The sequence below is a fragment of the Megalops cyprinoides genome, chromosome 14, assembly GCF_013368585.1.
Source record: "Megalops cyprinoides isolate fMegCyp1 chromosome 14, fMegCyp1.pri, whole genome shotgun sequence".
NCBI lineage: Eukaryota > Metazoa > Chordata > Actinopteri > Elopiformes > Megalopidae > Megalops > Megalops cyprinoides.
The window spans coordinates 34,338,484-34,364,532 of NC_050596.1; the positions used below are offsets into that span (position 1 = coordinate 34,338,484).

A 26,049-nucleotide genomic window follows, 5' to 3' on the forward strand; every position below is an offset into this window, starting at 1 on the left:
TTCCATGTTGTCGAGAGGAAAGCAGTATTTGTGAGGATTTGCGAACTGTCTGTGCTTTGCTGTGTGGTAACGCCTAATGTCAGAGTGTCCTTCCATACTGTGCCTTTCCACCCGCCTGTCCTGGGTCCCTACCTGGAGTGTTCTATACAAAAATTAAACCCAGGTAAAGGGGCTGACTGTAGCAAGCATTTATTAATTGGCATTGTAAGTGCAACCGATTTGTTGTATGCTTGGTATATTGGACAGAAAACTTTATTTTTCATTTAAAAATACTTAGCAGACTTCTTCATTCAACCTGAAATAAATTCATATTTCATACTTGCATATGCATACAGTATAAGTTAACACTGTAAGGTAGACTACAGATCATTTTACAGATCACTAGAGAGTAGCTCAACAAGACTTAACAGGTATCTAGCTGTTCAGTAATCAGTCCAGGTATTAATTCAGGAAGATAGTTATAAAGACAGGACAAGTTCTATTATTTACCAGCAAAATTATTGATAGCTTCCTAAAATAGATCATTTGTTGCATCTATCTGTCCCTTTACTTAAATGCATGATTGGAAACCACTCCACACCCAGAAAGGCCGCTGGGGGAGGCTGCTGGACGACCTGCAGGTCTGTTGTTTTACCAGCCACGGGTGGGTGTCCACATGTCCACGACCATTCCCTCAGAGTGGACGAAATAGACAGGGTGCATGGCAGCCGTGGCACATGCCTAGGGGAGAGAGGAACACCCCCGTTAGCCGCGCCTTTCGGCAGGAGCCACGCATGCACAGGAACACAGTCACCACACCGTCACAGCGGCCTACACTCACATGGTAAGGAATGAGGGAGAGGAGGGAGCCGAGCGGGTACTTGGCGTAGTCCAGCTTGCCAGAGACGGGTTCGATCCTGCCGTGCTCCTGAGTCATGGACAGCAGCCTGAGGAGGTAAGAGAGCTGTTACTGAGAGTGTCGCTGGAGTCTGGGGAGAGATTGACCACACAGAGGTCGGGTTTGGGGGAGGACCAGAGGAACGCATCGTGACCGCATCACGACCGCATCGTGACCGCAGGTTTTACTTGAGGTCGGGGTGGCCTTCGATCAGCGCGTATCCCGTTGGCAGGCGCCCCCCCCCGTCCAGACTCAGAGCGGTCCAGCCACAGTCCACCAGCAGCTGGTTCCTGTGAGGGTAGTGACCTATGACCCTGGTCAACACCCTGACAGCCACATCCTCCAGCTGACAGGAGCCGATCAGAGACTGCTGCACATCTAGGGTCGAACACAGGTTTAATGTACTTGTGGACCACTGACTTTGTTTTTAAAACTTCATTTAAAATGTACATTGGTTTAAATTATTATAAAATATAACCTGGGTCATGCAAGGCAAGGAAACTTTACCATAACATATCATGAAGCTCTTGTTAAATTGCACATTTCAAATTCAGAGTAACATTTAAGATTCACTATGGGAACTGTTTCAGTCACTTGACTGTGTCATTTAAGATGCAAGTACCTGTGAATTCTGGTATTTAATTCTCACCATAGAAGATGTAGTTCCCAGGATGCACTTCACTTAGCAGTGCCATATCTGGCACTGGGTGACTGCAGGAAGGGGTGGAGCCAATGCTGGACTTGACGCCATGAATGCCATTGGCCTTAAGCCTTGGAGATGGAGTCAAAGGGTCAAAGAACACACAAGGACTATTAACGTGTAAAAGGAAAAAAAAACATTTAAAATACCACAAAAATAATTATACCGCACAGTGCTGCACTTCAAATGTATAATTTCAATTAAATTATGACAGTCATTTTAGACTAGACAATCAAGACCTTACTTCTCCATGAACTGCAGGGTGGAGGTGGTGGTTGCTGCAGCAACGGCTTTGATCTGCTCCACCCCTGAGCAGCTGTAGGTGTTTCCACAGTGGGCGTACACCCCCGTCAGCTCCACCCCCTCAGTCTGCGAGATGGCCAGGGCGAGGTGCAGGGCGGCAGGGTCAGAATGAGGGACTCCCGCTGCCGCACAAATTTCACACCAGGCATAACCAGCACTGCTCTCTGAGAAATGACCTTTATCTAGCTTAGAATTACCACTACTGCATCCACACTTCCAAATTTAATAAGAGCTTCAAATACCATTTTGGGGGGAGACAGCATGTAATTCTAAACTGTCACCCAGGGAAATGTTTACTTAGATTTACCAAGCACACACAATGTCAACAGCCACTTATTACAAGACAGATTTATTAAATACTTGCTGTCATAGTTGGAACCCCCTGATTTAAAGGGTTAACCATTTTAGGCCTTAAGTGTGCAGATTCATCTTTACTAAATGAATGCTCTGGTGCTATGAGCTAATGACAGGTGATGTCATCAGTGTGGGACAGCAGCTCCGCACCCCTCTTGTTGTCACAGTCGAGTTTCAGCCACACGTGCCAGTCTTTGCCCCCTTTCAGCGGCCGCTTCCTCAGCTCCTCCAGGGCGGCGCTGTTGTCCAGCAACACCTGGAAGAGCGTCAGGCGTTCCGAAAGCTGAGCGCAGCGCTCCACCTTGTCGAAGGGCAGGGGGTAGGCGTACAGGATGTCTTCAAACCCACGGTCAGCGTAGAAGACGGCCTCGGCCAAAGTGGACACCACAATGCAGCGCCGCGAGCCGGCGGTCATGATGTCCGCACACTCGCTGGGGAGGGGAAGGACAGAAGATGAACCTGAATCAATTCAATCCAGCCAAAGAAGCACCAGCTTGCTGATTTTTTTGTGCAGAGTGTCAATGTATTTTGCCCAAATGTGAATAAAGATATTTATTACCATCATTTGCTGTTTTTACAACCACAAAATAAGAACTTCAAGCATTTAATGAGGACAACAGGTGACAGCCCAGCACTGCTCACCAATTCACTGGTATCACACAGGACAAACATGTTTCTCTTGGCCTATTGGTTTGTTTAATGGCTGTCAAACTCCCTTTCCTTTCTGACACCCCGTGACGCACAGGTAGGCTCTTACAGAGTTTTGTGAGTTTTCATGTGAGGTCGGAGCTGCACCCCGAGCTTCTGAAACTTCTCCAGCATCACCCGCGCGTTCTGCTTCACCTTCTCAAGGTCCACAGTGAGCGCAGGAGTCGGGAGGTCTGTGATGGACTGACCCGCCATTCTGCAGTGCAAACATGTGAACAGTGACGCCATGCAGTGCATGCCGGGCACCGACTGCGAACTGAGCGTCAAGGTAAGTTTTTAAATTATAGCGGTGCATTTCGCGGCTACATTGTAACAGGGGCTCGGATTGAGCAATTTTAGCAGCGCAATCAAAGTTTAAAGTCCAAAATTTTAGAACGAAAGAGTTAACATCAGAATACGATAATATGTTGACATGCAGTTAGATTAATTTGACAATTTCTGCAGTTACTACATTTTTAAAAACTAAAGCTTGTACTGGAAGTGCTGTTTGTGATGGGGGGTCTGGGCTTACTTTTCTGCATGTTTTATAAAAATCCTTCATTCTGACCAGCGTTTATTAATTGCGAATTAGCTACAGGTATGTTGCTATATGATTATACTTAAGCTTAAGTGTGATTTTTTTTTTTGTTATTGTTTGGTCACTCGCAGAATACAATACACTGCATCCACATGAGTTGTTAATTTCTGTTGTTTGCTAAAAAGAAAAACACACACAGGAAAAAATATTTCAAATACGAAGGCGCACTGACTGTTCAAGAGTCAGTAAGGTAATACCGCATCGAAGAAAAAGGCATCGCTGGCAAGCCTGCCAGACCGTTAAGACCAAAAGGAAACGCTGCGAAAGAGAGGCAGATCTTACCTGAAGGAAAGAAACCGCACAGAATACCGGCACCAAGTAGGTCACATTCCGAAAGCTGAAAACTGAATTCTACGGCATGGCGAAAGGGCCAAAAGGTATGAAATTGAATTTTTCAAAACCAGACGGTGGGATGTCAGTTCGTAGCTCATAATAACTCATGCTATGTGGGCTTCTCATCGGTAACTTCTTCCCTGGGGGATGTGAAAGCGTACCCGTGAACGATAATTATAAACGCAGGACAGAACCGTGGCTTCACTGTATAAATCGTCATATTTTTTCATCAGTTTGACATGAAGTCGTAATCGTGAACTTCTTCAGCCAGCCAATAGCATTTTCATTTTATGGGAAGGGAAGTTAGTTTCATTAATGCCAGATTGACAGAAATAACCCACACACGTTTCTGTCTTATATTACCGCAGAAATCACATTTTAACACTGAAGGTGATTTTCAATGTGGGTGGCGGCTGCGCAGAGGACGCACGGGAAGCCAGGACTAATCTAAAGTTGAATTAAAAACGTTTGGTTTTAACATTACAACTTTTTAGTGGGAAACAATTAAAAATACGTAAATATAAAGCTGCATTGCATTCGCTTACAACTCGTTCTGACTTGAAATATTTGGCAAAATATTCCTCAAATGATAAACACTCTAATGCTAATCTCACATTCACTCAGTTCTCAGATTTCAGAGGCTAAGCAGAATTAGATCAGAGTTGACTGGTCTCCTTTTTCCTTAGCGGAAAGCTCTTTCCCTGTCCACTTCCTCGCTTACATCAATGCAACCTCATTGAATTAGATATGAATTGTAATGTAATGTAATGAGGTTATGGTGAGCTTGCATTATATTACATTTGTTGCCCAGTTGTTTGCAGAATTAACTAATATCCTCCCCCAAATTTGGCTGTTATACTGTGACTATGTGACTAAGCATGACTGAGTGTCTGTGTGTCCCAGCTGTCTTCTGCATGGACCGCACACTCGGAGTTACTAAGCAACCAGCTCAGCTTCAGCAGACCAGTGCTGACAATGTGTGACGAATATGTTCTGAATTGGAAGCGTATTCGTGGCGCTGAGTGAAACAGGGGGATTGTTTGGAGATGAATCTGACATGACCTGGGCTTTAATCTAATGGCATCTCATTTCTCCTCCTGCACAGACACATGCTGGACACACGTGGGTGTGAACCGTATGACACACCTGCAGAGAAATTCCTTAATCTGCAACATCTGCTCCCTTTCATAACCAATATTTATACAGTCAACTGTGGACTTCAGGACCTCAAATCTTTTAGAACACAAAATGTGTCCATCAGCTTTCAGAGGACTAGATGACTGTTTTTTCTGATTTGACATTGTTATTGGATTCATATGCGTAATGTGTGCAGTAGTTCTCATGCATTCTCATGCAGTGTTTATTGCATTTTGGAAAACAGTGGTTTTATAACTCAATTAATATGAAAAAGACACAGAAAGAGCATTGAAATATGAGCTTGCTGGTGTGAAGCCATGAGGAGTGCACTCACCTGATTGGTGTGTGCTGTCAAAAGATGGGCAGTGTGCAGGCATGTCCTGCTAATTGATTGGACATCTGGTAGAAGTAGGGGTGGTTTGTGGAAGTTTCAGTGGCATGCAAACCCCTGCAGTGAGAGACTTCTGAAAATTACACCATTCTTAGATTCTGCTACCTGCCAGGTCTACCGGGAGTGAGGTCAGTAGACACAATACTACACAAGTTTCCACACATTTGCTGGGCACTTAGCACCACAAACCCCTTTTAGCAACACATTTTAATTTCTGCCACCTGTTTTATAAAGTATGTGGTTGTTCAGGTTGAGGTTTGCGTTATGAATATAATTACCATGGAAAACAGAAAGTGGTCGATGTGTAGGAGTGGTTAAGCGTCTCGGTAAGATGTTGGCTCACGCTGGTCTGAAAGCAGGTGAAGAATAAGCAGGACAAACAGGTAGAGACAGTTTCAGACACATAAAACACAACATTTCACGAAGTGACAAAGAAAACTGGTTTATTTCCAGAGCGTACAGCTGATTCCAGATCAAAAAATCGAATGATCAAAGGAACAAACACCTTAAATGCACAGCTGGAGGCAAACTGACAGATTTCAAGGTACTCAGAGAAAGAATGGAAATGATCATAGCTGAGCCCACACTGTTGTACAGCCTGTCTGCGATATCTTCTATACGATTCCCTTAGCAATAACCGCATGTGTTTACATCCACCACTAGTACAAGAAGAAAGACATATCTAAATAAAATGTTATGCTGTGATCTGTTTCAGTGCATGAATACATCTTGAAGTGTTAGGTCCCTCCTCCTGTCGTGGCTCTCTTTGTGAGGCACCTCTGACATTCCTGACCTCATTTAAATGCATTTATATTGATGATGAAAGAAATGGAGTGATACAGATGTGTGGCATATTGGGTGAGAACTTAAAAAGAAAAAAAAAAAACGTGAAATGCATCTGTTTTTTTTTTAAACGTATACAGGCAAACCTCCTGTCCTCTCCTTCAATAGCACCTTTTACTGTAAATACTACATTATCTCATGTTTTTAATGTCTGCAGAAAATCAATATGATCACAAATGGAGACAACCCTACAATTATTTAAAATTATATGTTCAGAATAAAACCGTGGGAGTCTTACTCTTTGAATACTTTTGTCTCCTAGAAATGCCCCCCCCCCCCCCAGCCCCCCTTCCTGTACCCCTCTAGCATATCCACCGGATGAAGCGCTCAAAGAAGCCGGGTTTTGAGAGCTGTGAGAAGTCCTGGCCTCTGAAAATGGCCGACTGGTCCCCCAGCGCAATCTTGGTCAGGACTTCCTGGTCCACGTCGGTGCCCATGGCGATCACTGTGGGAACGCCTTCTGCCCTGCGCATGGCGCTGAGGCCCTCCTGCAGGCTCTTGCTGCCTGTGATGCCGTCGGTGATGAAGATGAAGGAAAGCTCCGCGTGGCGTCTGGCGAGCCGGCCGCCCTGGGCCCCGCCCATCACGATGTTGTTGACAGCGTGCATGATACCGGTGCCCACGTTGGAGGAGGAGTCCAGGTAGGTCATGCGCGCCAGGCCGTCGATGATGGCGGAGAGGTTGTGGGACAGCGGGAAGGCCACACGCAGCTCGTTCTCGCTGCCGTACTGCAACAGCGCTATGCGCGCATGAGACTCGTCCCTGTCGCTGCGCGCCAGAGGCAGCCTGCGCGCCACCTTCTCCACAAACTCGCGGGCCCGGCGGAAGTTCTCTATCCCCACCCGCTCTGAGCCGTCCAATAGGAAGACCACGTCCACGGGCCGCTGGGCACAACTGGCTACAGCCGGTTCTGACGAGACAAACACAGGGGTTAGCTTAGCTGCTACAGGGGGTTGATCACACCCAGCAGTAAGCTTAGCCACTATAGGGAGTTAGTTTAGTCACAACATGGAGTTACTATAGTCACAACAGGGGTTTGTCTTGGCTGCTACAGTGATTATATTAGTCACAAAATGGGATTCACTTTTTTGTGACTACAGAGGGTTAGCTTAGCTGCTGCAGGGGATAGTCACAAAAGGGAATTATTTTAGCTGCTACAGGGGGTTAGTTTAGTCACTACAGGGGGTTAGCTTGATCACAACAGGAACAGCAACCAGACCTAGGGATGACTTTTTTAAAGAGTCTGTTATACACCTTTCACTTTTGACTTGATGGATCTGTTGTATGGCAGGTGGGTGTGGCTTTGCAGATGGGTCATAGTGGTCCTGTTCGCCCTGACTCTTTAATCATTAATTTATCTGATTGCTGCTCCTCATCGTTATCTACAGTATGCAATCAGTCCAAAGTCTTTATACCATGTTATGCTTTCTTTTAGCTCACAGGCATCAGATGGGTACAGACATTTAGAGATTAAAACTCCTCATGTGAAATTTCAGCAATGTTTATTTTATACAGCATATTAAAGTTAATACAGATGTTCTCTTATATTCTTTACAAATACCCGGATTAAATTCTAATTGCAGTCCCAGACATTAAAATGACACATTAACCCTAACTCTTCAACTGGAAATACCAACTCACTTATTCAACTGTGTAGCAACATACTTCCAGCATACTACAATTTCTCACATTTACTTTAGACGTTTTTCATATTTAATAATTCTTTGAAGTTAGATATAAAACCTGGATGATCTTTTTGGCAACACATTACAGACACACGTAAAACCTACAATAAAAAACCTAAATGACCTAAAATATAACAGATTTCAGATATCAATCTTAATAAATCATTCACTGGAAACAGGAAAATGTCCTCATATCCACTACAACTAAAACATAAGAAATGGGACAAACAGAATGGGAACATGCTATACTACCTACTGCTAATCACAGCAAGAGAACAATGCACAATAATAATACCATTTTAATGCAATTAAGAAAACACTCAGAGTTGGGCAGAAGTCATATAAACACCTCACTTTGATTATTTTAATGTGATTAAGCTGATTAAACTTAATCACAGTAAGATTTATGGAGTACTTTGATCTTATTGAGTTGTAGGACTATTGGAACATGTAATAACACAACTAGCTTGTTTTAAAACTGCACAAATGTGAGAGAGGAGAAATTGCATTTTCTTTGCGAATGACGTCCGTCCCTGTGCAAACTGCAGAACTCTCCTGTGTGGCTGAACCATGGCTGCGCTCCCAGCACACAGGCAGATTCTGACTCAGCTCAGTGTGAATCGCAGCTGAACAGCTAACTGTCACAGGAGCAGCACTGCGGAAGCAGGGCTGTCTGTCTGACATCAAATAGTGAAATATACTGCAAAATATACAATATGCAAGCTCTGAAATATGTTTCTGGCATGTGATTTTAATATTCACCATCATCTGTACTGGAAGCTGCAGCGCACCTGGGCGTGAGACCCAGGTGGCTCAGTGTTTGTGAGATTGCAGCAGTATGTGGTTTAAGGCTGTTGGGTTACAGGGACAGGATTATGCAGGTATGAGCTTCAGTGAGGGTTTAAGGCTGTTGGGTTACAGGGACAGGATTATGCAGGTGTGAGCTTCAGTGAGGGATTAAGGCTGTTGGGTTACAGGGACAGGATTATGCAGGTGTGAGTTTCAGTGAGGGATTAAGGCTGTTGGGTTACAGGGACAGGATTATGCAGGTGTGAGCTTCAGTGAGGGTTTAAGGCTGTTGGGTTACAGGGACAGGATTATGCAGGTGTGAGCTTCAGTGAGGGTTTAAGGCTGTTGGGTTACAGGGACAGGGTTATGCAGGTGTGAGCTTCAGTGAGGGTTTAAGGCTGTTGGGTTACAGGGACAGGGTTATGCAGGTGTGAGCTTCAGTGAGGGTTTAAGGCTGTTGGGTTACAGGGACAGGATTATGCAGGTGTGAGCTTCAGTGAGGGTTTAAGGCTGTTGGGTTACAGGGACAGGATTATGCAGGTGTGAGCTTCAGTGAGGGTTTAAGGCTGTTGGGTTACAGGGACAGGGTTATGCAGGTGTGAGCTTCAGTGAGGGTTTAAGGCTGTTGGGTTACAGGGACAGGATTATGCAGGTGTGAGCTTCAGTGAGGGTTTAAGGCTGTTGGGTTACAGGGACAGGATTATGCAGATGTGAGCTTCAGTGAGGGTTTAAGGCTGTTGGGTTACAGGGACAGGATTATGCAGGTGTGAGCTTCAGTGAGGCAGGATTATTCCTCTGTTTTTCGCAGAGCATAAGTCTGTGAGTGAGCAGGAGCTGCACTCTCCGCTGTGGACGCTGGCTGTGGTCAGGCTAACACAGGCCCAGGGCCTTGTCAGGGTCCCCCATGATGTTGCCATACACCACTTTGAAAGCGTCAATGAACAGCTCTGTCCACTGCAGCTTCTCGTCTTTGTCAGCCAACTTGGCTCGCTGGGCTGTGTAGGCCAGGGTAGCCACTGCCTTTTCGTAGTTATCGGGGAGCTGCTCATCCTTCAGGGAGCTGAGAAAGTTTGAGACGCTCGACACAGAGCTGGGGACGGGGGTGATCCCCTCCTCCGCCAGGGCTTCAGACAGGGGGTACCCATTCCAAGGGGCCGCCACATCTGTAAGCGAGCGTCAGAACAGTAGTTTAAAGTCTCCTAGCAACTGGCTCCGCCCACTGAGCACAGTGCAGACTGAGTCATTCACGGCAGGCTGGAGGTGTAGAGATGCAGTATGCCCAATCAGCATGGCAGACATAACCACATGACCAGGGTGGTGAAGTGAAGTGCCATCCTACTGCATCAGGAGGGTGGAGCCTATTTACATGAGACGACACTCTGATGAGCAGCCAGCCTGAGTGAGTTTAAAGCGCTCTGCACACGCGTCCAGGGCACTCTGATTCTTACAGGAGTCTTATAAGTGTTGTATGAAGGGATAAATTAATTGATAATTACCATTAGCTGCATTCTTCAAATGTAGAACAAAACATACAGTATTTGAAGTGCTCACTATTTTTATATGATCATCCATTAAATAAAAATAACATGGCTAATGCTAATTATTTGAATGTCAGTGAAAATTACAGGTTTGAATAAGGCTACAGGGCCACAGCCCAGCCAATGTCCTCAGGGTCTGACTCGCAGTGATTCCGCCTGACAGACAGGTGGCGCTGTGGTGCTCTGCTGCGTGCTCTGCCGACACCGCAGGCTGCAGAGTGGACCCTTTCTCTGCTGCGTTTCGCAATGGTCCTCAGACCGTGGTAAGACTCAGCGTGGGAGTGCTTCACGTGTGCAGATGCGCCTTTCTGATCTCTGCCCTGTCGACTGGCATCCCGGCTTTTCACTGAACTACACAACCTTTTCCTAAAATGTTTTACTAAGGGCTTTTTTCACTAATTATGGGTCCTTGCATAATTTTTGAACAGTGTTATTGTAGTGAGTGATTCGCCCCCAGTGTTTCTGATTGGTAGATGCGGTTGATTTTTACATCAGTACATCATGTGAGCATGTGAGTGTGTAAAAGCATATCTACAGGAGAGGAGTGCGGCTCCATCAGTACACTGAATCTACAGCTGCTGTGTGTTCACAGCCTTTTGCCACTTTAATTAGGGACTTGGGACATTTTAAAGCGGAAATATATAATTCAAAGTAAATAATTTGTCATATAATGCCTCAAATAATTGCTCTCTGTGCAGGCAGAACTGTATTTTCACACTTAATCTACTCATTATCATTTCTGTAAAGTTTATCCTTTGGAACACCTAATACTTCACTTTGAACCATTTCCTTTCTAACATCAAACAATAACCTGCATGCCAACATTGTGACTTTATCTTGGCTTCTTACTGAGGGATTATACTGCAAACAGCACTTATTCTGGTCAGATGTTTGTTCTTTGCTACTCATGCTAAAAGATGCCAGAGAGCTCGCGCTTACACGCCGTCAGTCATAAACCTGGTGAGGTGCTGAATATATTAATGACACGGTTGACTATAAATGACTTAACACCAATAACAAAGCCCTGCTAACGACACCAGAGCGCAGAGCTGCTGACCGTGATCTTGCAAATGCTGCTGCAGGACGATGTATTTGTAAAGCCACATAATATCCTAATAGCCCTGACAGTCTGAGGGTGTCATATTTCCATGCAACAGATCACCTGCTGCGTCAGGCCGACAGGCTCCTGCCCTGCCCACCTCTGCATCACAGCGGAACTGTGTTTCCTGTCTGAGCACCTGTGTGACGCAGTTCACTGTCTCTCTCCAAACCGCTGTTAATGTGCATCACAGCCAAAATACCAGAATCACTCCATTCCAGTCAATGGTGTGATGCACAAACTTTTTTTCTTTTCTTATCCTTTAAACTGATTTTAACCAGTAAATGTATTATTTAGTTTTTGATAGTTTTCTATTTTTAATTGCATGTTCCACCAGAAAGCTTCTCATTGCAATTCATCAGTTCATTTTGTAGCATAAATTGAGTCCCACACTTCTCTTATATCAATCACAGCGTGTTCCGCATATCAACTGCTGCCATTCAAGCAGGTAGCGTATTTAAAGCATCTTTAACCAGCATGAATAACAAGCTTGATGTTTAGACCAGTCAAGTTTGAACATTCTGTTTAGAAAGCACAGTGAGCTACAGAAAACCCTTCAGTACTCAGGGAGTAAGGTGTGAAATTAGCAAATGCTTGTAATCTTACCTGTTTTGCATGGGAGGTCAGGACACACCATAACAGGATCTAGAGCACAAAAAAGTATTAACTTTCAGGAATTGATTCTATCAGCCTCTATTTAAATAAATGGCCGTTATTATTGACAGGAGTCTGTCCGTAAAGCTGAGCTCTGAGTAACAGTTTTCAGTCTGGAGGCTGACGCTGCAGGTGAAGGGCAGATTAGGCTGAGCAGACAGGCCTACAACACCTCCACACTGCCAGCATCCCCATCATTACGCTGCATCACTGCTGCTGTGTGTCTGTGTATCAGAAGGACAGGTTTCAGCCGTCACAGCTGGAGAGGCTCACCTGGGCAGAGTACGTGCTCGATCCTGTCGATGAACTCCTCGGCCACCAGGTCGGCGAATCGACGCATGCCTGTTACACGGTCGTCTTTCTGGCAGGCGATGGACCTCAGGCTCTCGTTCTCCTCCAGCTGGTCGAACATGTCGCCGATGCCGATGGCGTTCACTTCGATGGAGTTGTCGTTGCAGAGGTAGGTGAGCAGGGAGTCGTCGTCCCGCGGGTCGAAGCGGCCGTCTGTGATCACCACCACCGTCACCTTGGACTTGGCGCGCCGACTGTCCCGGATCAGGTTGTCGTAGGCGAATTTGAGGGCGGAGGGCGTCCAGGTACCCCCTGCGATCCACTCTAGCCTCTTGACAGCATCTTTGAAGGCGGTCAGGGAGTCGATCTTTGAGTCATTGAGTCTGATGGCCTGGAAGGTGCCGCTGTGGCTGTACTGAACCACGCCCACGCGAGTCCCTGCGGTTACATATACACAGGTATTACAACCAAATCACAACCACTCACCTCGGTAATACAATCCACACAGCCACTCAGCACTGATGTACAATCCACACAGCCACTCAGCATTGATGTACGATCCACATAACCGTTCTCCACTGTAAAAATAATAAAGCCAACACCTTAAGTGGATGACATATTTATTTTATTATATTTTATTTTATCTTATTATTCATATTAAAGTACAAGATAGCCATAAGTTTGTGGCTGGTAATGTCATTTCATAAAGGTGAAGGCTTTGATTTGATTTCAGTGTTTGATCTGAGCACTAGGGATTGGGAAGAGGCACTATAGCAGAAGGACACTGTCTCTCACGGTTTTACACAGAGTAAACACTCCATTCATTACAAAAAACCTGAGAAGTGTGTAAAACCCCATGTTCTTCCACTAAGCAACTGAGCAGGGTCACTGTAAGGGTTGGGCTTACTGTGAGGGTTGGGGTTGGGGTCACTGTGAGGGTTGGGGTTGGGGTCACTGTGAGGGTTGGGGTTGGGGTCACTGTGAGAGTCGGGGTTGGGCTTACTGTGAGGGTTGGGGTTGGGCTTACTGTGAGGGTTGGGGTTGGGGTCACTGTGGGGGTTGGGGTTGGGGTCACTGTGAGGGTTGGGGTTGGGCTTACTGTGAGGGTTGGGGTCACTGAGGGTTGGGGTTGGGCTTACTGTGAGGGTTGGGGTTGGGGTTACTGTGAGGGTTGGTGTTGGGGTTACTGTGAGGGTTGGGGTTGGGCTTACTGTGAGAGTTGGGGTTGGGGTTACTGTGAGGGTTGGGGTTGGGGTTACTGTGAGGGTTGGGGTTGGGGTGTGCACCTGTCTCAGAGCTGGGGTCCTTGGCGATGGAGCCCAGGCGGTTGATGGTGCTGATGATGAAGTTCTTCTCCAGAGTGAAGTTAGTGAGGCCCACACTCTCTGAGCTGTCAATCACAAAGACGATGTCCAGAGCACCACAGAGCTTCTCACAGTCTGACAGAAGAGAAACAGCCGTCAGCTGCATGGCTTTACAAAGAACAGAAGCCTAAACTCTCACCACAACAATAGCAACAGTATAAACCTGAATACAGAAAGAGCACTAGCCTAAACAATCTCTTTATCTAACATACTTTAATGACTTCACTTCATAATTTTTAGTAAATATTTTGTACATCAACATTAGACACTCACCACAGCAACCACATGTTTCTCTGATGTAGTTCATGACATCACATTCCTAGGAAACAGGTCATATGTATATTTTGCCACAACTTACAGCTTTTATGTTACTCTGATTTACGAGGATTAGAGTGAGAGTGTGCTTACCGTAAGGCCAGGGTCTCCCTCTGGTCCGGGATCACCCTGAAAAAGATCCAGAGCTTAAACCTAGTGCACAATGTACTGAAAGCCTCTGAAGCCCCCCCCTGTAGTGTGGCTCTAACCATCTATCAGAGCCTGAAAATAGGTGCAGGGTTTGTGTTTTACCAGAGATCATCTGAGAGGTGATCTCCATGGTGGTTGGTTTCAGTTTGTGTTCTTGGTCTGGTGTTTGCAGTACTCACGTCTCCTGCAGGGTCTCCTCTGGGTCCTCGCGGTCCCGGCTCACCTGCAGGCCCCGGCTCACCCTGCAACACATGAACAGCAAGTGCTCACACAGGGGGTCACACTCAGAGGGTCCCTCACACAGGGGGTCACACTCAGAGGGTCCCTCACACAGGGGGTCACACTCAGAGGGTCCCTCACACAGGGGGTCACACTCAGAGGGTCCCTCACAAGACACCATCGACAAAATGTTTCCTGTGGTTGCAGCTCACCGGTTCTCCAGGCGTTCCTTTGGACCCAGGCTCTCCCTTCTGCCCGCAGTCACCCCTGCTGCCCCGGGGCCCGGGACTCCCTTTGTCCCCGCGGTCTCCCTGTGGAGAGGGACACAGAAAGCACGAGGGTCAAAGACATCCTTCTCCTGCTGTACTCCTCCTCCTCCTCCTGCTGTACTCCTCCTCCTGCTGTACTCCTCCTGCTCCTGTGTGCACTCCTCCTCCTCCTGCACTCCTCCTGTTCTTGCACTCCTCCTCCTCCTGCACTCCTCCTCCTCCTGCACTCCTCCTGTTCTTGCACTCCTCCTCCTCCTGCACTCCTCCTCCTCCAGCTGCGCTCCTCCTCCTCCTGCTGCACTCCTCCTCCTCCTGCTGTACTCCTCCTCCTCCGCTCCTCCTCCTGCTGTACTCCTCCTCCTCCTCCTGCTACACTCCTCCTCCTCCTGCTGTACTCCTCCTCCTCCTCCTGCTGCACTCCTCCTCCTCCTGCTGTACTCCTCCTCCTCCTCCTGCTACACTCCTCCTCCTCCTGCTGTACTCCTCCTCCTCCTGCTGCACTCCTCCTCCTCCTGCTGTACTCCTCCTCCTCCTGCTACACTCCTCCTCCTCCTGCTGTACTCCTCCTCCTCCTCCTGCTGCACTCCTCCTCCTCCTGCTGTACTCCTCCTCCTCCTGCTGTACTCCTCCTCCTCCTCCTCCTGCTACACTCCTCCTCCTGCTGTACTCCTCCTCCTCCTCCTGCTACACTCCTCCTCCTCCTGCTGTACTCCTCCTCCTCCTGCTGCACTCCTCCTCCTCCTGCTACACTCCTCCTCCTCCTGCTGTACTCCTCCTCCTCCTCCTCCTGCTGCACTCCTCCTCCTCCTGCTGCACTCCTCCTCCTCCTGCTGCACTCCTCCTCCTCCTGCTGTACTCCTCCTCCTCCTCCTCCTCCTGCTGCACTCCTCCTCCTCCTGCTGTACTCCTCCTCCTCCTCCTCCTCCTGCTACACTCCTCCTCCTGCTGCACTCCCTCTGCGATGCAGACTGAGGCCTGGCAGTGTGGGTGTGGGACAGGTCTGCAGTTTGGCTGAGAGGCTGTATCTCTGAGGACACACTCTTCACACACAACAGCATTCACTCTGTGTCAGAGGCAGGAGGGAAGGTCCCTGTACCGTGGGGCCTCTCGGTCCAGGATAGCTGAAGCCAGCTCTTCCTCTGTCGCCCTGAGACAGGAGAGAAACACAGGGCTTACCTGTTAGCCTCTCATACTTTAAAAGCTGTCTGACTCTGTCTTTTGGATGCTTTTGAGGATCTGTGTTGAAATGATGTTACCTTGGGTCCAGGTGGCCCGGGGTCTCCCCTTGGTCCTGCATCACCTGGATCTCCTCGAGACCCCTGTAAAAGAGCACAGTTTCAGGGTGCAGCTGTTTTACCACCAAATCTAATGGCCACTAAGAGAGTATAAGGTTGTGCACATGTATATCTGAACATTGAAGATTTGAAAAAACATTCTAACGTTCTTTGTAACATACTGTATTTGGCAGATGGACCAATTTTCAGACCAAAATTCAAACTTTTGCTTTTGAAAAACTGATTTAAAGACTGTGCACTGTAACACAATTCTGTATTTGGTTCACAGTGGTAGAATCTGTGAGTGTGGAGTTTGTCTCATGACATCAGCAGGCTCAGGGCCTTTGGCTCACGTTTCTCCCCGGTTCTCCCGGTCCCCCTGGGGGGCCCCTCGGTCCTGGCAGCCCATTGTCCCCCTGTAAACAGAGGATCACACAGTGCACTAATGAACACTATTATTCATTCTCTCCTTTGGCAGATGAACCTGCTCATTATGAACACATCTGGAAGCTGTCACTACTGAATGAGTGCAAAGGCCCAATGATCCCTACTTCATATTGTAACAAAGAGATTACTCGCTTATGACAATATGTATTTCAGAACAAAAAATAAAATTGTGTGAGGCCCTTGGCAGTGCTTTAGAATGTCATCTGTCTGAAAGCCTTGGGAAGCAGCCAGATGCTGCATTATGGGCTGCCTGCACATCCGGCTGCCTCACTGAAGGAAAGGTAATGTGTTCAGATGTGGTAACATAGCTGCATTTAGCTACACCAGCCTCAACTCCTCCCAGAGAACGCAATAAATAAATCTTCAGCTCCCCATCACAAGTTCACTGAAGGAAAACAACATACTAAAATATAAACAAAGTAAACTAGAGCAAAGTCAGGGGAAAAATCTTTGCAGCCCTTTCATCTTTTATTTTAATTTGCAGTCTTGATTGGCTCTTCCTCACTTTCAGGACCCCTGTCTCAGGACTCTGGGTTGAATTTCTTACTGTTGCAGATGGAGAGACTGTTGTAAACACAGACCGTCTTGAAACAGGGACCGGCTGCACACTGATGACCTCAGAGCTGTGAAATGCAGCTAATGAAAATTGATCTGGACTCAATCCTGTCCAATCAGCACTCAGCTGAACGCAACCCTGTCTAATCAGTAGTCTGCTCACCTTTGACCCTTTGCTTCCCACTTCACCAGGAAGTCCTCTCTGCCCCTCAGGCCCTGGCTCACCCTGGAAGAAATGTTAGAAAATGTCAGCATCTTGTCTCCCAGACACACTCCCCTGCACCTGGGCAGCACACCTACACGTCACACCTGTACTCCAATGAGTGCCACAGGCACACCTGTGCATCACACATACAAGCCTGTTTGTCCTGGTAGGTGGGGCTTAATAATGGCTTCATTTTAAGTTACAATTTAGGTTTCAAGGAATTATGTGGGATGTGGGATAATATTTAGAGATTATAGTGACATAGTGTATCTGTGATAATCTTTAGAGATTATAGTCACCCAATGTATCTGGATGCCTGCAAGGATTACCTTTTCTCCTTTTGGTCCATTTGGTCCCTGTTTCCCTTTTGGTCCAAAGTCACCTCTTCTCCCCTAATAGCACAGAGGTTCATCATATTTACACAAAATTCCAATCGCTTATGATGAAAGACACACTGTTTTAATCCAGACATCCAGATACGGGTGGTACCGGTTCGCCTTTGGGTCCAGCTCCTCCATCTGGCCCCTGTGAGAAAGCACAGAGAAATCACAGTGAGTGAAGGAAACACGTGGTTGCAGAGTAAAAGATATAATAAGACTGTAAGTAACAATATCCTGGTCATCATTATTTTTATTTATGTTACATAATGTGAAATGCAGTGAACAGAAGAATGAGACATGGAATCTTACTGCAGGTCCTTTCTGCCCAGGTACCCCAGGTGATCCGGGACTTCCTCTCTCTCCCTGAAGAGTGGAAATGTATCATTGGTTTGAAAACAGCACTTTCAACGCCCACAGAGAGAGGAGGCAGAGAACAGCAGGAACTGGTTACGAAGTCGAGGCGGTTTCCCCCTGCGGTGCCGCCTCGGGAACCAGCTCCACACGCTACCATGCTGCATACCACCTGCTTCCTACCTTTGGTCCTGGCTCTCCAGGTGGGCCAGGTGGCCCCGATCTCCCAGGGCGACCAGGATCTCCCTGAAATGAGTTTAAGGTGATGTTGGTAACGTAATAACATTCTGTGGGTATTAGTCTCCCATGTTTCTTTAACTTAAAGGAATTGTAAGCTTTTTGGTGTAAATTGAATTAGACAGTCTATTTTTATATTTACAGTTAGGAGAGGAAAGCTTCCAATACTGTGGCCACAGAACCATGCCTTTAGTAGTTAGGACTAGGGTTAGAGGAAGTGTAACAGGGTAAAGACCTTCTCTCCATCCTTTCCAGGTGGTCCGCTTTCGCCAACGTCCCCAGGATAGCCATCAGGTCCCTTTGAGACAAAACCATACAGAGATACATTTTCCCAAATCCTCCATCCGCACATGTCATCTGTTCCACAGCCACATATGATGCCCCATGAGCTGCTGCAGTTCTGAGCAATAGGCCTGCCAGGCCCAGAGCAGCTGGAGGTAATACATGCTGCATTAAGAGCAGAAATGACTCCAGGTGGCATCTGTAACCTGCGTGTCATCACCTGTGCTCCTGTGGTAGCAGTTTGTTCTCTTGTTAGTGTTGTCCGTTATTGAATGGTATTTTGACACACACCTTGTCTCCTGGGTCTCCTTTGCAGCCTGGAGCTCCAATGCGACCAATTTTCCCCTGAAGACAGAAGGGTAAGTGCATTATGGTTGAAGCCTCCCCTGACTGTTTGATAATGTGAGTATTTTAAAGGCCACTGGATTCACCTTTTGGCCGTCTGTCCCATTTCGTCCAGGAAGCCCAGCCACACCCTAATGACACAGGGAGCAAAAGAGATGTTGGTATGAAATTCAAGCATAATAATAATATCTTTAAACAATTTACGGTAATTTACAAACACTCTTAGGAATAGAACATCTTTACCTTCTTGCCTTCAGATCCAATTTCACCCTTTAAGTAGAAAGAAGGAAAAATAGGGTCAAAATACAAACAGATAGTAAGAACATATTTGCATGCAGAATATAACCAAAACATTGCTTTCAACTATTTCCTCACTTAGTACTAACTGTATATGTTTTTCTCCAAACTCCTTATTGCAGTTTTTAAGTATGCAGGAGTCCATGGCAGTGTTTCTGTCTCACTCTGTGCACCGTTTGAAGAGCCTGCTCACCTTCTCACCTTTGAGCCCAGGTTCACCCTGAAGCAACAGAAAAATGCAGTTATAGTGAGGGCCATGAAATGCTTCTCAAATGTGTAAAATCCCAGAGGCTTCAGGTGAAATCAAACTTGCCTTTGGACCAGGGTGGCCGATGGGACCCTCAATACCAGGGTCTCCCTGCAAGAAAAAGCATGTGAAATAATTATCACACAGTATAAAAATATGACAATAAGTTTTCTTACAATGCAATTTTTAGCTGTAAAGCCTCAGATAGACTAAATTAAAACACTTTTTGTGAGTTATGTTCATTTCATAGGTCAATGTGATATGATATGTGTGCTTTTTATGTGATATAATTAAAAGTTGGTAAAACAAAAATGAGAAACAGATTATGGAATTGTGAATGCTTTGGCCTACCTGCCAAGTTACTGGGAAATGTATGAATGGTTAGCCTCCCACCAAGCTACAGGGGATTTAGTGTTGCGCTGAATGTAATGTATCTCTCTCTATCTGCCGAGTTACACAGGAATTTTTGCTTCTGAGTAATACTGAACCTGTTAGTCTACCTGGGAGTTGAAGGCTCTTGACCTACCTGTCGACCTTTTTCACCTTTTGGGCCAGGATCCCCATTATCTCCCTTTGCACCCTGTAATGATCAAATCCACAGAGATTAATACTGGGACCAGAACCAGAACTTCTGCATCATGTGACAGGAAGCACCATTCCTCAGAGACAGGCTTACCTTGTGGCCTCTGTGGCCCTTTGGCCCTGGAGGACCAGGCGTCTCCAGACATTTCAGTTTGTAGCACTGCAGAGTGGAGTGATAAATGCATGAGGGATGGGACAGGCAAAAATAATCAACTACCAAACTATTCAACCAAGATGCTGTCCAACTTAGCAAAACGTTTATGCTTCACGTCTTCTCTGAATATTATTCTATACTAACAAAATATTACAATATTTTAATAAATAATAAAACATAATATAGATATATACACATAAAAACAATAAATAGATATCATTTTATATAAAATAATAACATGATCATAGTAAACAAAAGCAGTGTTTGTGTGAATCTGTTTGAAACCGTTGGTGTTTCAGGAAATGCACAGACTGTACAGATGAGTGATACATCTATACAATGCAGTATATCATTCATAAAAATACACACACACATTGCTGACATCATGTAAACCTCCCACCCCAGCACTTCCCTCTCATACATGTATCCTAGGAAACCAGTGTCTCACCTCCTGATAGGCCAGATGGGTCTGCAGGGAGAAACAGTCAAACAAAGATATGTTAGTGTTTTGTAAATACAAAGATTTGTGCTCTGTAATGTAGGGAGGCAGACAGAGAGAGAGACTAACAGCACTGCTATAATGTTTCACCAAGCCAGGGACATGGTTTAAAATGCAGTCCTTCATGTATCCTTCATTACATTCCATTCCTCATACATTCTGCCACTACATTATTATATATTAATTCATTAGAGGTACAGTCGAATGCTTTGATTGACTGACTGATGATCCATGACTGACTAAAGGCAATTTTCCTCTGTGCTTCAGTATAAAACTGAAAACCTCATTCTTGAGGTGCAGACTAATCCTAAAATACTTCATTAACGTAGTTTAAATGACTGTTTTTTTAGTTTTTAAGTAACTGTCTGACACTGGAGAACAGTCCTAAGATGCTTTGGATCTAACAGTCCTAAGATGCTTTGGATCTAACAGTCCTAAGATGCTTTGGATCTAACGGGGGAAAGCTCTGTGGTTCCCTTAGGAACTGCAACACATTCTCAAATATTTTCAAATATGTTTGGGCAAAAGACACTTGAACATAAAATACAATGTTACACAAGGGCCTCATTAACAGGTTTGACATAGGAGCCATGTGTGTGGGTTTGAGGTAGCTGTGTGTGAGGGGTTTGAGGTAGCTGTGTGTGAGGGGTTTGAGGTAGCCGTGTGTGATGGGTTTGAGGTAGCTGTGTGTGAGGGGTTTGAGGTAGCCGTGTGTGAGGGGTTTGAGGTAGCTGTGTGTGAGGGGTTTGAGGTAGCTGTGTGTGAGGGGTTTGAGGTAGCCGTGTGTGATGGGTTTGAGGTAGCCGTGTGTGAGGGGTTTGAGGTAGCCGTGTGTGAGTTATAGAGCTGAAAGCCCCGCTGACTCCTCACCATGGTTTTGATGATTCTGTCGATAGTGGAGGTCATGATCATGGGTGACGTGCCGCTGATGTCCACGGCCAGGAAGGCGTTGCGGTACAGCTCAGTTGGGCTGTTGGCGATCTCCCTCAGTCCCGTCTCATCCACGTTCTTGGTCGCGGCCACCACGAACAGCCGTACCCCCTCGTCCCTCGCCCGCTCTGCCGACACCTTGATCCCGCCGCAGGGGTTGCCGGTCACGTGCCCGTCGGTGATCACCACGGCGAAGCGCATGCTGTTGGGCGTGGCACTCTGCCGGATCTCCTGTGTCATGTTGGAGAGTGCACAGTCGATGTAGGTGCCCTTGCCCAGGTAGCGGATGGTGTCCAGGCCTCTGATGAAGTTGTCCCGCGGGGCGATTCTGCTGAACACCACCTGGCGCTGGGAGAAGTGCAGGCCGCCCAGAGACCAGGTGATCTGCACCAGGCCCCTGTAGTCCAGGTCATTCAGCTTGAGCGCAAACTGCTTGGTGAAGTCCTTGATGCTCTCCACCAGGCTGCCGGGTGGGGGCTCCTGCAGGGCAATGGTCTCCGACGTGTCGATGACGAAGTACAGGTCGATCGGACACTCCATCTTTTCTGCCAGGGGAGCGAAAAGCTCAGCTCAGTGCTCCTGAAAGCAGCTGTAACCCGCTGAGCCTCTGCAAGAGGTTCACTCAGGTATAAAGATTGCCTGAGGCTTACAGTGTGCTGACTGCTCATGGATTATGACCTCGTCTTTGTCTTACAACGCATCCCTGTCATGCTATTGCAATATTTATCATTTCCACAGGAACACTATGAACTAGGACTTATTTTTAAGGGTACCCTCAATATTGTGAGTAGGAGCTGGGTTCCGGTACTCACTGGCGCAGGGTCCGATGGGCCTCGGTCCCCTGGTCGTACCCTGACCGAGCACGACCGCTGCCTGCAGGAGGCACAGCACGGTCACCTTCAGCACCTGGGCCTCCATCAGTGACTCTGCTCCTGGCCCAGAAAGAGACAGAACAAGAGAGTTCCAAATTTACTTTTTAAATTTTATTACATTGAACTGGTCCTTTTTCACTAAAAGTTGTCAGTTACACTTTAGCTGAAACCTGGCACTGGAGTCTGTAAAATAGTAGTAGCATTACAAAACCAAGAACTGTATCTGAGAGCAAGGACTCTGATACAACAATGTTTAACAAAAGCACTGATTTAATTATGTTACTTGGCACAATTTAGACATCCATGAACAGAACAAATATTTATAAATGAAAAGAATCCTTAACCTCACTGAATCACTTCTGCACTTTTCTGTAGACTTTGTGGACATTTTCTGCCACACCAAACTAGAGTGTATACAGGCATACACCCACACTACACTGTGCAGGCAGGAAGAAGGTGCTTTCAAGAAAAAACATTTAAAAAATTAAATAATGCATGAAATCAAAGCAATTACCTGTTCATTTTTGACATCTGGGCTACACACTCATGTACCACCAACATACCACATGATAACCACATGGAGACAGTATATGTGTTTCATCAGCAGCCTCAGTATGCAGTTATTTGCTGTTATGTATTGTCTTGCATCACTCCGCATAATTAGTGACACCCAGGTGCACTTAAAGTGCATTAGTAATCCACACCACCATGCTAAAGGAGCACAGCCAATGGCCACGGCCTGTGCTGGCACAGCCGGTGTGTGTAGATTCAGTCCACAGGCACTGACCTTGGATCAGTTTCAGATTTGTAGTCATATGGTTGGAGGTGTAAAGTGGGTTGGGTAAGTCTGATTGTGGTTGGATGCGGAGAGTGCTGTAAACCTGCTGGTCTGTTGAGATTGATCACTGTGCTGCTCAGTCTGATGTCTTTTGCACTGTACTTTTTTAAGTTGGTGACATTCAGGTCACCAGGTGACATCAATAATAACAATAGAAGGTAAAAAATTACATTATTGGCATTTAACAGATATTCTTATCCAAAGGAACTTACATAGGTTACAGTTTTTACATAATAGCTGGATATTTACTAAGGAAATTCTGGGTTAAGGATCTTGCCCAAGGGTACAACAGCAGTGCCCCTGCAGGGAATCAAACCAGCAACCTTTTGGTTATGAGGGCTGCTCCTTACCACTATGAGACACATCTGTTTTATGATGCAGGCTGTTCAGGCCAGATGAGGGTGGCTGAGGCAGAGTGTATCTGGTGCTGCATTACAGCTGGTCATGAAGGCTGAGGGCCCCCGCCACTCTGAATCCTGGTAAGCTGTTCCATGCATTTATAGCTCTCTGACTGAAAAATGACTTCCCAGTGCTCATGTTCAATTAACCAATTTCTACTGAAGTCCTCTTGTTCTGCTGAACTCAGAATGAAATAGTAGTTTTGCAGTCCACTTTATTAACTCTGTTTAAAATTTCAAATGCCATCAGTCTCCTTTTGCTGATTCTCTGTTCATAACGTAAATGTTTAATACCTGGAGTAAGTCTTGTTGCTCTTCTCTGTGCTTTTTCAGGAGCTTCTCATATTCACACTGTAATGCATGCGTTAGCAGACAGCAGCAGAAACTCTCATATTCACACTGTAATGCGCGCGTTAGCAGACAGCAGCAGAAACTCTCATATTCACACTGTAATGCGCGCGTTAGCAGACAGCAGCAGAAACTCTCATATTCACACTGTAATGCAGGCGTTAGCAGACAGCAGCAGAAACTCTCATATTCACGCTGTAATGCGTGCACAGCTCTGAGGGGTGTGGCTGCAGGCGTGCACGCAGGCTGCAGATCAGCTGCACCTTTTTCACCTGGTGAGGCTCATTTTGGAGCCACTGTTCCCTCCTCTCAGCATTAACCTCCCTTGTTAGGAATTTGCTTTTTCACATATACTTCACTCAGTCACATATTCACTCATTCATACATTCACTCATTCAGTCACACATTCATTGAGCTCAGTGACATACTCCTTTAAGTCACACATTCACTCACTGACACATTCACTCAATCAAATATTCACTCACTCACTCTGCTCAGCCACACTGTTAGGCTAGGGTCACACACACGCACAAATTTGCTGCTTACGTCACACGCAGTTAGGCGCATCCTCAGGTAAGCCCATACAGGTGGACTACTGTCCGGAAGAGGGAGAGGAAGAGGGAGAGGGAGAGGAAGATGAAGAGGAGGAGGAGATATACACCTATGGCGGCGAATTCGAACAGGAGAGATTTCGGTGACTATTTTGTTTTGGAGCAGGAGCGCGGAAATGGCTCCTTTGCTTACAACGATCTCTGCCATTTTGATGTCTGCTTGTTTATGCCGGTAGTCATTAGGTGAACCACAATCCACAGCGGTGGCTCCGGTGGCTGTGGAGCTCACAGGACAGAGCTGACCCCAGAGGAGATCCCTACAGTCGGTGAGTTCCCCTTTTGCTGCCGGGACTGGGAGGGCTTCCTAGTGCTTTGGGGGTTTGTTTGTTTGTTTTCCGGCACATTTACGCAACACGCAACGGCTGCGGCTCGCTGCTGCGCTCACGGCCGTTTTCAGCGGGGCATTTCCAGCGCAGGGTCGCTGGCGCAACAAGCAGTTGACAGAAACGCAAGACAGAGTTTGCAGCTCTTCATATTACAGTGATGATGAATTAATGTGTACTGAAAATTATCCAGTGTTGGATCGTGAATACTTTGGATACTTTTTTAGGGCGGTAGCCTAAAATGACCCATGGCTTTCAGCTTCTTCGCTGCAGCTGCAGTAGGCTGCTGCAGGCTGAATCCTCATCGCGCCGAGAGCAATATGCATCAGGCCTATGTAATTATGACTGAAAATGCATGGTTAAAAGCACCATTAGAAAACGTTTGAGTTAAATCCATCTGCATTCCCAACATAAAAGGGGATCTTACTACTACTAATCTTACTATTTATAAATGTTTATAGACTTATAACTATCCACATTGTATTGAAGTTGCAGAGACGTCAGTACATTTGATGGAAACGTGGAATAAACGTAATCGTCACTCACTAACGGACGGAACCAGATGGTTAGAAGAATCAGTTATACGACTGGCGAAGTGGCCCCAAGTAGCAGATTACCTGTGACCGCAGAACTACAAACAGGCCGTGAGCGTTTGGAGAAAGTTCATATTAAATCATTGTTAAGATGATACCATGAATGCGACTTCTACTTAAAAATCTGCAGAATCGTCACTTTTGTGTCACCAATACGGCATTTTGTCATTAATAGCAAAGTTCTGTATGATCACGGGTTCCTGAACAGTCGTTCTTAGACATCAGCTACTTTTAAAAATATATAAAAATACAGAGTTTAAATCATTTCATGACTTTCTAAAAACAAAGGCAAAGCAATGAAAGACGTCTGTGCAATAACACGGATGCGTAACCGGAGTTAACTGGCAGACCGATGCAGTTTTCCATAACTGAATCGATCATGAATTCGTAAGATCTAAATTAAATTTAAAAATCCTTTTCAGTTGAAATATACTTACAGCATCAAAACATGCCAAAATAATAATAACATAACTGGGAAAACAAGCGTCAAACTTAAGTGGCTTAGGTCTAAATTTCATTCACATACCTGCCGCTGGAAAAGAAAACGGGAGAGTTCAGAATAACCTGCAGGACCCAGATTAGGTGCAGTTATTTACGCATCCCAGAAGAGCAGGGATAATGGAATAAACTCCAGAAAGGGACAGAGGGCTGAGACGTCCCGCTCCGAGATGCCTCTGATCGTCTC

The 26,049-nt window shown here is 46.2% G+C and overlaps 2 protein-coding genes across 3 annotated transcripts; both read right to left on the reverse strand.

Annotated features, from left to right (window-relative positions):
* Positions 1 to 360: 360 nt before the first annotated feature.
* zgc:162816 (uncharacterized protein LOC571260 homolog) lies at positions 361 to 3,849 on the reverse strand. The gene is made up of 8 exons (XM_036545894.1): positions 3,802 to 3,849; positions 2,992 to 3,138; positions 2,385 to 2,665; positions 1,822 to 2,002; positions 1,527 to 1,648; positions 1,066 to 1,255; positions 821 to 926; positions 361 to 720 (listed from the first exon to the last, which is right to left on the reverse strand). Exons 2-8 carry the CDS (start codon positions 3,135 to 3,137, stop codon positions 631 to 633), a joined length of 1,116 nt encoding a protein of 371 aa, XP_036401787.1. The 5' UTR covers position 3,138; positions 3,802 to 3,849; the 3' UTR covers positions 361 to 630.
* Positions 3,850 to 5,806: 1,957 nt separating this feature from the next.
* Positions 5,807 to 26,049, reverse strand: LOC118788887 (collagen alpha-2(VI) chain-like). Of its 2 annotated transcripts, none has more exons than XM_036545075.1 (28): positions 25,891 to 26,049; positions 22,194 to 22,313; positions 21,322 to 21,926; positions 20,401 to 20,421; positions 19,893 to 19,958; positions 19,743 to 19,796; positions 19,283 to 19,327; positions 19,163 to 19,189; positions 18,916 to 18,942; positions 18,759 to 18,803; positions 18,619 to 18,672; positions 18,281 to 18,343; positions 17,992 to 18,054; positions 17,767 to 17,820; positions 17,567 to 17,602; positions 17,407 to 17,469; positions 17,036 to 17,098; positions 16,224 to 16,286; positions 15,853 to 15,915; positions 15,693 to 15,743; positions 14,540 to 14,638; positions 14,288 to 14,350; positions 14,052 to 14,087; positions 13,917 to 13,962; positions 13,566 to 13,718; positions 12,262 to 12,717; positions 11,941 to 11,979; positions 5,807 to 7,133 (listed from the first exon to the last, which is right to left on the reverse strand). In XM_036545075.1, the coding sequence occupies exons 2-28, from the start codon at positions 22,297 to 22,299 to the stop codon at positions 6,526 to 6,528; spliced, it is 3,069 nt and encodes a 1,022-aa protein (XP_036400968.1). In that variant the 5' UTR covers positions 22,300 to 22,313; positions 25,891 to 26,049; the 3' UTR covers positions 5,807 to 6,525. The 2 variants fall into 2 exon arrangements, with proteins under 2 accessions (XP_036400968.1, XP_036400969.1); XM_036545076.1 differs by lacking the exon at positions 5,807 to 7,133 and adding an exon at positions 8,243 to 9,860.